The sequence below is a fragment of the Pelobates fuscus genome, chromosome 1, assembly GCF_036172605.1.
Source record: "Pelobates fuscus isolate aPelFus1 chromosome 1, aPelFus1.pri, whole genome shotgun sequence".
NCBI classification, from domain to species: domain Eukaryota; kingdom Metazoa; phylum Chordata; class Amphibia; order Anura; family Pelobatidae; genus Pelobates; species Pelobates fuscus.
This window is the reverse complement of record NC_086317.1, coordinates 14604795-14617147: the sequence shown is the minus strand read 5'-3', so window position 1 is coordinate 14617147 and position 12353 is coordinate 14604795. Positions and strand designations below refer to the sequence as shown.

Sequence of the window (12353 nt, the reverse complement as noted above, 5' to 3'; positions counted from 1 at the left end):
AATCCGTTGGTCTCACGGCAGGAGTACTTTGAATAGAAAAAATTTAAAACTCTAATTGTTCAGGGTGTAATGAGGGCTTTATAACCCATGTGTTTTTGTACAGGTGTCTGATATATTATAAGTAAACTCTTTATATTATTTCCTCTTTAATGGTTTTCCATTTTGTACACCTGTCAGATATGATATGATATGGATTGATTAATTAAGACCTAAACACAAAGCACTTTACAAAATATATTGTAAGAATGGACCGTTTTATAAAGGTGAACCGGATAGTGATCTGACACACTTTACATAGAAAACTCTTTGAGGTGGTAGTGGTGGGTATTAGGAATCCAATGTTATCACCCATAATACCGGTTCCTGTGTATTACTATGTGTAGAATGAGTTGTGCTTTTCACAGTTAATCTGCACTGAGCCCACCATGTCTGCTTTATCGTGGGATTTTATTTAAATTCACTATTATATAAAGTCTGTAAAGGGTCTAATGGGGGCACTATTGAATCACAAAATATTTATTTATTTTTTAGGTAACAGTAAGATACAGTATTTGATGATTTGTAACTAGAATAACAGCAGCCGTGCAAGTCTCCGCTAGATGTGAGCTTATCAAACAATCGTGTAAAGTTGCAGAGTGTTATGCGTATTACAGATCTGCACTGCAATACAATGCATTGTTACATGCAGAGTGTGATAGTATCACAGAGCTCCACAGCATTAAAACTCACAATGATATGCAGTGTGTATGCGTTTATCACAAAGAGCTACAGTAATAAAACTCACAGAAATATGCAGGGTGTATGCATTTATCACAGAGCTTCAGAGTAATAACACGAAGTATCACAGAGCTTCTCAGTAATATGCAGTGTGTATGAGTATCACAGAGCTTCACGGTAATACAACTCTCAGTAATATGCATGGGGTAGGAGTATCACAGAGCTTCTCAGTAATATGCAGTGTGTATGAGTATCACAGAGCTTCTCACTAATAAAACTCAGTAATATGCAAGGAGTAGGAGTATCACAGAGCTTCACAGTAATAAAACTCTCAGTAATATGCAGTGTGTATGAGTGTATCACAGAGCTCCACAGGAATAGAACAGGGGAGCATTTCCCCAGCACCTCCATATAGTACGGATCTTATTTTGTATCAAACAATATGTGCACCAGCATTCTCCTAGTCACCATGACTGCTGTTGTGAATCCGGTCATGTGATCAGTAACAAGGGATGGGATACAGATGGCTGAGTATTGGTTTCATGTTCAGGGGAATAGAATTTCTGTCCCGGATACACCGCCTGCCAGAATCCTAATATAGACTGGTAGCGGGTATCTGCAAAAATGAATCCAATGTAGACTAAAAATAAATCTCCTGTAAATATATCTTGCAAGATTTCAAAGCTAAGTCAGCAAGTGCACAGCTTGGTACATACTGGGATCTATAAAAATTTACTACTGAGCAAGAAATTACTAGTGTGCAGGATATCACTACTGAGCAAGAAATTACTAGTGTGCAGGATATCACTACTGAGCAAGAAATTACTAGTGCGCTGGATATCACTACTGAGCAAGAAATTACTAGGGCGCTGGATATCACTACTGAGCAAGAAATTACTAGTGTGCAGGATATCACTACTGAGCAAGAAATTACTAGGGCGCTGGATATCACTACTGAGCAAATAATTACTAGTGCGCAGGATATCACTACTGAGCAAGAAATTACTAGGGCGCTGGATATCACTACTGAGCAAGAAATTACTAGGGCGCTGGATATCACTACTGAGCAAATAATTACTAGGGCGCTGGATATCACTACTGAGCAAATAATTACTAGTGCGCTGGATATCACTACTGAGCAAGAAATTACTAGGGCGCTGGATATCACTACTGAGCAAATAATTACTAGTGCGCTGGATATCACTACTGAGCAAGAAATTACTAGTGCGCTGGATATCACTACTGAGCAAGAAATTACTAGTGCGCTGGATATCACTACTGAGCAAATAATTACTAGTGCGCTGGATATCACTACTGAGCAAGAAATTACTAGGGCGCTGGATATCACTACTGAGCAAGAAATTACTAGTGCGCTGGATATCACTACCGAGCAAATAATTACTAGTGCGCTGGATATCACTAGTGTGTAGGATATAACTACTGAGCAAGAAATCACTATTGTGCAGGATAACACTAATCCGCAGGATATCACTACTGAGCAAGAAATCACAACTGATCATTGTAAGGGTTGGACCAATTTGACTTCATGGAAAATGGCAGAACGAGGAAGCAAGGACAATGCTTGTGAAATGGTGGCCACTAAGAAGCTGCATTTTGGTGGCAATTTAATTACTATTGCCGTGATACTAAAACCATGTGTTCAGGAATTTGGGATTGTGCACAGGCAACTATATTTTTTGGTTTTGTAGATAGATTTCGGCTGATGAATACTTTAAGCTGATCAACATAAGTGCGGTGAATATTAAATTAATTCACCATAAATAGACCCTGATGTGTGCTTTTTTTTATAGTGAATCAATAAAATAGATTAGCATAGTACTTTAAAGGGACTCTATAGTCACCAAAACCTTAGCTAATGAAGCAGTTTTAGTGTATAGATCATTCCCCTGCAGTCTCACTGCTCTATTCTCTGCCATTTAGGAGTTAAATCACTTTGTTTCTGTTTATGCAGCCCTAGCCACACCTCCCCTGGCTGTGGCTCACACACCCTGCATGAAAACAAAATGGTTTAATTTTTAAGCACGTGGAACTTAAACATTTTATCTGCTGCTCTTTAAATTGAACTTTCATTACATACAAGAGGCTTCTGCAGTATCTAGCAAGCTATTAACAGAGCAGGAGATAAGAAATCCTAAGTCAAACAGAATCTGTAAAGTGTAAACATTAGATGACTCTTTACAGGGAGTAGTTAGGCAGGCTGAACAAGTCACATGCAGGGAGGTGTGGCTAGGGCTGTATAAACAAAGGGATTTAACTCCTAAACGGCAGAGAATTGAGCAGTGAAACCTGAGAGGCATGATCTATACACCAAAACTGCTTCATTAAGCTAAAGTTGTTCAGGTGACTATAGTGTCCCAAAACTACTTAATTAAGCTAAAGGTGTTTTAGTGACTAGTGTCCCTATAAGTAAAGTTTCTGAATATGTGACACATTGTCCACGAATGCTGTAATTCTCTCACATATAATCCCTCAAAGCATTAAGAACCCTTATGTATGATATTGTCCCATATCTAGTCACCGTCACCCTGTGTATTGCCCATATAAATACTGTTGTATTGCCCCCTTTGAACATACATACAGACACACAATCACGCTTCCCCTTTCTGCCTTTTTTTCCACAACTCCTACAATCACACACTGAATTCAGAAAGACCGTGTCCTCTGCTGGAGATCCTACTGCCAGTTTATCTATATCTGTTCAGACACTTAAAACAGAAAGTTGGTCTTTCTAACCATAAAACCATTTATTTGAGTTCAGTGCCAGGAAAGATGCGGACTACTACTTATAAGTGCTGTTTGTGCAGGTAGGACCTTCAGCAGAGACCCAGGAGCCAATCTGCCTGCATTCAACTCACACAGATTCCTGGACTGTAATTGCATCACCTGCTGCCAAGCCTTAGAAAGGCCACATATTCCCAATGCAAGTGGTTTGTACGTGTATTGTGTATCTATGAATCTGGGATGGAGCAGGGTACATTTTGCTATGAAGGTCTTAAATGGAGTGCAAACCAGACAAACCAGACACATACCACCTGGAAGGGAAGTCAAGGAAGGATTAATAAGTCCCTAGAACTGCAGTATACTCCAACACGGCATTAAATATTGAAGCCCAGAACAGACATTCCTTTCAACAAGATGCGTTAGTACAAAAAATTATTCATATAACGCAAACTGAATTAAAAATATATATAAATAAATATTGCACAAATAATTTGATTGATAATTTGATTTTATTACGCCAGCACAAAGCACCAGCTAGGCAACGTTTTGGCTCTTCATCAAGTGAAGTGATCTCATTGGCTGAGGACAATTTAGCAGTTTCTATATACACAACATGTGACAGGAAGGGACACAATGCAGCATAAATACAAACTCAGATTTCATAGATCAGGGTTTCCAGCTGGCCGTGTCGCAGTCAGTGTCTGGGTTTCAGGGACAGCGACTCGCCGGTATATTCACAAGACATTACAGTCCCCATTTCATGCTGCCGGTGCTGGGTCCAGACCTAGACCCCTTGGTACCACACGGCATCATGTCCTAGCTGAAATGTAGCATTATGACTTTATTCATGAGAAGCAGGTCTGGATTTAATGCTTAGTAGGAGCTCAGTGACCTGTATGCATTATACATACTATTCTCAAATACAAGCTAGATTAACCTTTTTATTTTTTTGTTGCTATGTTCCCATCCACAAATCTCTCTCTATAACTGTACCCCAATATACATGTCATGTCTAATAATTGTACACCCCAATCTATTTCACACTGACCTCATCTCATATTACGTGTCCTCTCGGACTCTGCAAACTCTTACTCTACACCTACTGTATATCTAATTTATATAAAATTAATAACATACAAATTATACCAATGACAATCTACTTTACCTGCTAGATAAAATGTACTCTAATTATACAGTACAATGAGCAGCAATCTAGCTCCATACAGAACCACTCATTGGGAGTATAACCTGGAGAGGAGACTGGCTGTGAAAGAGAATTTAATTATTTCATTTTGGGGGAGGGAGATGAATATAACATGGGATGTATGGCATAAATGGGGAGAATTTTTAACATTGGATTAAATTTGGCACATCTGGTCATTTTGAATTTGTGGGATCAAATTGTGCAAATTAGTTGAAAATTCATATGGGATTAAATTGCAAATGAAATGGCAGATATGGTAAAAGTACCAAATGAAACACGTAGAATGAGATGTGGCAAGGAGGGTAGCAGGCGGAGCTCGTATATTAAGATAGACGCACACACACAGTCTGAGTTTTCACGGATTCCAGGATGGAAAAAATAAATCAAACTTTTGGTCACCACCCTGCAAACCCTCATTATCTCTGGTTTCTGAATGCCTCTATTTACTATGTGGCTCATAGCATAGTAACTTTCCTAATATACCATCACCCAATACAGCAGCACTGTACATCTCTCCTTATGGTCACAATTATCCCTGGCTATCAGCGTAGGGGGTTTCACTTCCCAGGGCAGTGATAACTAGACTTGATACCAAAGATTTCTGGGGACAATGTGCAGCACAGTTCTGGGATCTCCTTGCACCATTGTGATATTTACCAGAGCCACCATATGCCATTATATACAGCTTGTCCTTTTACCGTCCTTGACACGACATAATGCATAATCCTGACTTTACCCCCCCAAGCATGGCTTACCTCCATTCAACTGTAGGATCCTAGCTGGGGGGCCCAAATGCCCTTCTCCTGTCCCCAAGAAAGATTCTAGTGAACAGTGTCACACAGTTATTCACTCCTGTGCGTGTGTAAACAGGAATGCAAAGCACAGTATACATTTCAGGTCAAAATAGCCCAAATGGACAAAGCCTGGGTTTTTCAATCCAATTAGTATGGCTGTTTGCTTAATAAATAAATGGCCGCAAAATCTTTGCAAGTGAAAAAACTAATATAAAATGTAGTCAGTTTGAAGAAACACATTTCACTCCTTTTTAAAAGAAGTCTTATGCGAAGTTTGGCAGTTATCAGCAGGAATAGGTTAAAAACAAAACCTCAAATATTACCACCCCCTTTTCCAGCAACAGAAATGTCTCTAGAGCAATAAAACTGATCCAATCTACATCTCCAGAGCTTCACACAAGGTGATCAGCTTTAACTCAAATAGTCTATGAAAATCAAAAGTATAAAGTTTTAATAAAAATTACAAAACTGGTTATTTATACAATGCGCAGTATAACGGTCTAAGACACAGAAGGTTTTGTCGCCTCATCCCATGTGAATAAGGCACTCTGATTCGGTTATGATAATGTGATTCACGCTCTATACAATGTCTGTCACGTCGTACCGCGCAGTGTGAGACTCAAGCGACAAGAAGTGCAGCCAGTTCTGGAAGAATCCATGATTGTATCTTCCTGTATCTACTACCAGGCCTCCCAATATCCGCCTCCCAGTCTTCTCCCGCAGGGCAATGCGAGCCTCCCTCTCTGTGATGTTGTAGCTGATGTTTAGTAGCTGAATAAGCAGAACGTAGGCCATGCCAGCCGTGACGATGGTACAGTACCACACACAGGTGAAGGCAAAAGAAGAGCTGGGTGGAAGCATACAGGCAGAAATTATAAACGGCCCGGTCAAATTAAAGGAATGGGACCAACATTTTAACACAGCAGAATCTATTTTATAAACTCCCAGTGCAGCAAATGTTCGTGATATCTCCCTGCTTACCTGCACTTATATTGAAATAGGTTTAATCCTTTCCCCACAGTTATATGCTGCATACGCTGTGCGTACTACCCCATCTCCTGCCATTATCTGTATTCTGCATACACTGTGCGTACTACCCCATCTCCTGCCATTATCTGTATTCTGCATACGCTGTGCGTACTACCCCATCTCCTGCCATTATCTGTATTCTGCATACGCTGTGCGTACTACCCCATCTCCTGCCATTATCTGTATTCTGCATACGCTGTGCGTACTACCCCATCTCCTGCCATTATCTGTATTCTGCATACGCTGTGCATACTACCCCATCTCCTGCCATTATCTGTATGCTGCATACGCTGTGCGTACTACCCCATCTCCTGCCATTATCTGTATTCTGCATACACTGTGCGTACTACCCCATCGCCTGCCATTATCTGTATGCTGCATACACTGTGCGTACTACCCCATCTCCTGCCATTATCTGTATTCTGCATACACTGTGCGTACTACCCCATTTCCTGCCATTATCTGTATTCTGCATACGCTGTGCGTACTACCCCATCTCCTGCCATTATCTGTATTCTGCATACACTGTGCGTACTACCCCATCTCCTGCCATTATCTGTATTCTGCATACACTGTGCGTACTACCCCATCTCCTGCCATTATCTGTATTCTGCATACACTGTGCGTACTACCCCATCTCCTGCCATTATCTGTATTCTGCATACACTGTGCGTACTACCCCATCTCCTGCCATTATCTGTATTCTGCATATACTGTGCGTACTACCCCATCTCCTGCCATTATCTGTATTCTGCATACGCTGTGCGTACTACCCCATCTCCTGCCATTATCTGTATTCTGCATACGCTGTGCGTACTACCCCATCTCCTGCCATTATCTGTATTCTGCATACGCTGTGCGTACTACTCCATCTCCTGCCATTATCTGTATGCTGCATACACTGTGCGTACTACCCCATCTCCTGCCATTATCTGTATTCTGCATACGCTGTGCGTACTACCCCATCTCCTGCCATTATCTGTATTCTGCATACGCTGTGCGTACTACCCCATCTCCTGCCATTATCTGTATTCTGCATACACTGTGCGTACTACCCCATCTCCTGCCATTATCTGTATTCTGCATAGATGACGTCCTGCCACTTACCTGTATTTTACTTGCAGTACACTAGCTCTCCTGCACCTTTATATTGCATATCCTGCATGCTGTATCCAAGCTCCTACCCTCTTACCTGTAGTCTGCATACAGTGCAGCTACTCTGCCTTGCCTGCATTCTGCATGCTATGTTCTAACTCCTCGCTGTCTTTATTCTGCATGCTATGTTCTAACTCCTCCCTGCCTATATTTTGCATGCAATGTTTTAGCTCCTCCCTGCCTATATTCTGCATACACTGCATGCAATATGTTCTAGCTCCTCCCCCTTGCCTGCATGCAATATCTTCTAGCTCCTCCCCTGCCTATATTCTGCATGCAATATGTTCTAGCTCCTCCCCCTTCCCCCGCATGCAATATGTTTTAGCTCCTCCCCCTTACCTGTATTCTCCATACACTGCAGGCCACATTCCAGCTCCCCCGCTACCTGTACTCTGCATGCCACAGTGCTTGGCCCATTTCCCACATAAACTATGTACAGTACAGTGTACCCCTTACCTGTTTTCCGCACACACAGTCTCCCATATTAGACACCTTCTTACCTGTATTCCGCATACACCCCTGGGCAGTATAACAGGGCAGTGAAAATACTCTGACCCCTGCAGATCATTCTCAGTGTCACTGTGATGCCGTATATGGAGGTGAACTGAAACAGGAGGAGAAGCAGGATGAAGAACTTGTGATTCTGTTCCCCGATGCAATTATTAATCCTGCAACATATAGAAGACAAGGCTTTTTTAATTCATAAAGTGGCTGTTTGTAAAGCTCTAGTTTGTGTTGTATGGTTGTGTGCGGATCCAACTGATGTACCCTCTGTTATGGTCAATATCAGCCAGACTTGCTCAGGTGTGTGTTACCTCATTTGGTGGGCTGGTATCCCTCTTTTAATTTAGTCAGCCTGACAGACTGGCCTTTAAAAGGGGGCCTCTCTCCCAGCCAATCAAAACAGCCCAGCAGTAAGAAACCCAGTCAATGCATTCATGGAGATGGGGATGGAGGTATACAGATATTACGGCCCGTGTAGAATGGCTTAGACACCCATGACAGATAGTTTATAATCACTCTATGTCTGAGCACAGAGAGAGGCAGTTCTCATCACACAGGCCATCCAATGCTCCCAGGGTAAACAACTGGTTAAAGTCAAATGCATGCTGGGAATAGTAGTTTCTAAAGGCAAGATACAGGATACCTAGCTACAAATGGTTTACTAAAAACAAATTGCTGAACCATTTAAAAAGAAACAAGTCTGAAAATCCCTCTCTTTTTCTTTGAAAGCTTTACTGGCGAGGACCTACCACACGCAGTGATGATCCATCCGGCGAACGCACGCTCCGCAGATCCTGCAATGGCCGCTGCGTGGGGGTTTTATGAGCTGGCAGGTGTTACACCAGTTCTTCTCAGGGATTTGACTCTCTCCATATAACAGAGCAATGTCTTCCTTCAAACTCGCGCTTCTAACTGACTGGAAGCCGTTGGCCAGTTCATGGCTAGCCTCAGGCTTTATTGAAGTGGTCTTTTCGCTTCTAATGAGGTAGCCAGGGTCTTGTTTCGCTTTAACTAGAAATAGAATGGTCAGCAGCAAGCCGCAGCTAATCACGGAGAAATGGCCCCATCCGATGTTACTTTTATAAAACATCTCCTGCACAAACGTGTAATACATGTATCCCAGAGAGAACAAGGCCAGGCTCAGGAACAGAAGGGTCTTGCCCTTACGCTGGTGAGTGAGGTGGTAATACCATATCACCAGCACCGGGAGGGAGGTCAGGATAACCACAGCCAGCAGAATATGGAGTGCGGCAATGTGCAGGCAGATCGGTAGCAGGAGCAGCGGGGGAATAAGGCTCACATCAACTTTCTTGGCCCCACGAATCCACGGAACTCGGAAACGGTCCGCTGCCGTCTCCACAGCACGGGCCCAGACCTGCGGCTCTGAGGGCTTGCACATAATCCATCTGTAAACAAAAGAATATTCCACAAATACTAATGGATAAAGAAAGGAAGAAAAAAAAATTCCCAGGATTCCCTGCTAAGTCACACAGCTGCCTACTCATTTATTCATTTTCCACAATGCTGACTTACCCGTCACAGGCTTCGTCCAGATCCGCGCAATCACACAGACAGGCTGCCAGGTGGCTCCGCTGCCCATTCTGGTTAATATACTCGCAGCAGCACAGGCCATCCTCGTGCTCACTCTCAGACCGCGACTTCCTCTTCGCTTTTCCGCCCATTTTCGCTCGGATTCTTACTATACGTGGACGGTCTCGATGAGTCCCCTGCCTCCTGCCATGTTTATCACAATAGCGTTTTCTTCCAGACACAGCCTAGAAGTGACAAAGAGAGAAGGCATAAAGTGCGCCACGCCACACGCAAGCGTGTCAGTCTCTGCAGGATTACAATATAGAAGAAAAAAACAACTTATGGAAAATCTACAAATTTGCCCTTTTTCCTGATCTACCTACTGTGTGTAGTTGGGTGAATCCAACGTTTATTTACTGCAATAGATAATAGCCAGGAAGAGTAAATTGCAGTAAGGATGAATATTTCTCTTATTACTATAGTTTAAAGAAACAATACTGTGATTTACAATATATACAAAGCCAGTCGGTCTCTAGAATAACTACCTCTTAATACATCATATCACATCCAGCTATACTGTATTCCTGGCTTCAGTATACTTCCAGGATCACTTCGGGTCAGTCGACACTCAATACTCTCCACTGTGGTTTAAGGACTGTGTGAAATAATTGTATTCACAAGGAGTGGGGAGGGAGGGGCAGGCGGAGAAATCATTAAGATAATGTTCTATAGACAGACAATTATGTAAACCTAGAAAAAGGGATATTCACTAAACTCTGAATTGTACTCAATTAAAGCACAGATTGCAAAATTGAGGCAAAAATAATTGAGCTGCCACTAGTGCTAGATTGGAGATTGTTTTTCTAGATTATCAATTTTTCCCATTTGAATTTCAGTTCCGTCCAATTCAGTGAATAGTTTTGTGAACACTATATTATACGGGCTTTGTGCAAACAGAAACCACCATTTATACAATATAGGTTCACTTTGACTCAAAAAACTTTAGCATTAATGGACGGAGAAGGACATTTACGTCAGGAAACCCCCCAAAGCCTCTGCATGTCCCCCTTAGGATCCAAAACTATCCAAGTAATATAAAGCATTGAACATCACTCAAATCAAACAGAAACAAACAGCCTTGTTCCTTGAGCTGATGGACAAAGACACTGAGATAAGGTCTTAAAGAGACACCTTATTGTCTACTCATAAACTCAGCCCCCCTGCCCCAAGTCTACCTCGGGTCTCTCTGTGCCCCTGCAACACCCGGCCTCTCTGCCCTAGTGCTACCCCCTGCCCTAATGCAACCCCCGGCCTCTTTGCCCCCCTACCCTAGTGCTACCCCCTTCCCTACTGCTACCCCCTGCATCCTTGCCCGCAGGTGACCACCCTGCCTTGCTCCTCCCCTGCCTCTCTCCCCCAGTGGGTACACTTCATCTCTCTCATCCCTTCCCCTGGGTTACTCCCTGACCATGTCCTTTATACCCCAACGTTCTCTTTGTCTCTCCACCCTCACCCTGGGTTACCCTATTCCCCTCAAAAGATACCCACTACTTACATGCACCCCATCTTTTTAATCTATACCTCTGTGGACCCCATGGCAACCCCCAGTCTATGTCCTACCTGTACCCCTGTGTCTGTCACCCAGCAGCCTGGTGTCTCTATGTTCCCTGTCAAACTAATCTCCTGCCCCCTAGGTACTTGCTGGCTCTGTCTCCCCTGGTTACCTGCTGGCTCTGTCTCCCCTGGTTACCTGCTGGCTCTGTCTCCCCTGGTTACCTGCTGGCTCTGTCTCCCCTGGTTACCTGCTGGCTCTGTCTCCCCTGGTTACCTGCTGGCTCTGTCTCCCCTGGTTACCTGCTGGCTCTGTCTCCCCTGGTTACCTGCTGGCTCTGTCTCCCCTGGTTACCTGCTGGCTCTGTCTCCCCTGGTTACCTGCTGGCTCTATGTCCCCTGGTTACCTGCTGGCTCTGTCTCCCCTGGTTACCTGCTGGCTCTGTCTCCCCTGGTTACCTGCTGGCTCTGTCTCCCCTGGTTACCTGCTGGCTCTGTCTCCCCTGGTTACCTGCTGGCTCTGTCTCCCCTGGTTACCTGCTGGCTCTGTCTCCCCTGGTTACCTGCTGGCTCTGTGTCCCCTGGTTACCTGCTGGCTCTATGTCTCCCAGTCCCCTGGTTACCATGGTTACCTGCTGGCTCTATGTCTCCCAGTCCCCTGGTTACCATGGTTACCTGCTGGCTCCATGTCTCTCTCCATGCTGCTCTCTGCTTTCCAGTGTTTTCCTGAATGAGAAGCTGGGAGTTTTTACTTCCTGCTTCTGGCCCCACCCCGTGACGTCATGAGCGTGCAGCCTGTTAACTCTGTGTTTACCAGCTTGTCCCCTGTCACACTGTGCCCCCAGTGCCCTGTCACACTGTGCCCCCTATCCCCCCCCCGTCACACTGTGCCCCCCTATCCCCCTGTGCCCCCTAACCCCTGTCACACTGTGCCCCCTATCCCCCTGTCACACTGTGCCCCCCTATCCCCCTGTGCCCCCTAACCCCTGTCACACTGTGCCCCCTATCCCCCTGTCACACTGTGCCCCCCTGTCACACTGTGCCCCCTATCCCCCCTGCCACACTGTGCCCCCCTATCCCCCTGTCACACTGTGCCCCCTATCACACTGTGCCCCCTATCCCCCTGT

At 44.2% G+C, this 12353-nt stretch overlaps 1 protein-coding gene across 3 annotated transcripts; it reads right to left on the bottom strand.

Annotated features, from left to right (window-relative positions):
• Window positions 1–5891: 5891 nt before the first annotated feature.
• ZDHHC23 (zinc finger DHHC-type palmitoyltransferase 23) lies at window positions 5892–11994 on the bottom strand. 3 transcript variants are annotated; one of them, XM_063446375.1, is made up of 5 exons: window positions 11902–11994; window positions 9679–9920; window positions 8895–9551; window positions 8142–8309; window positions 5892–6304 (listed from the first exon to the last, which is right to left on the bottom strand). In XM_063446375.1, the coding sequence occupies exons 2-5, from the start codon at window positions 9825–9827 to the stop codon at window positions 6037–6039; spliced, it is 1242 nt and encodes a 413-aa protein (XP_063302445.1). In that variant the 5' UTR covers window positions 9828–9920; window positions 11902–11994; the 3' UTR covers window positions 5892–6036. The 3 variants fall into 3 exon arrangements, with proteins under 3 accessions (XP_063302445.1, XP_063302439.1, XP_063302442.1); XM_063446369.1 differs by lacking the exon at window positions 11902–11994 and adding an exon at window positions 10221–10331; XM_063446372.1 differs by lacking the exon at window positions 11902–11994 and adding an exon at window positions 10055–10074.
• Window positions 11995–12353: the final 359 nt, after the last annotated feature.

Bases quoted from the DNA above. Each gene is read 5' to 3' on its own strand.
- ZDHHC23 (XM_063446375.1), bottom strand. From the start codon at position 9,827: ATGGGCGGAAAAGCGAAGAGGAAGTCGCGGTCTGAGAGTGAGCACGAG. The intron at 9,552-9,678 runs GTAAGTCAGCAT...TTTTGTTTACAG, and splicing joins CTGGACGAAGCCTGTGACGG to ATGGATTATGTGCAAGCCCT. The intron at 6,305-8,141 runs GTAAGAAGGTGT...GCTTCCACCCAG, and splicing joins GGGGTGTATGCGGAATACAG to CTCTTCTTTTGCCTTCACCT.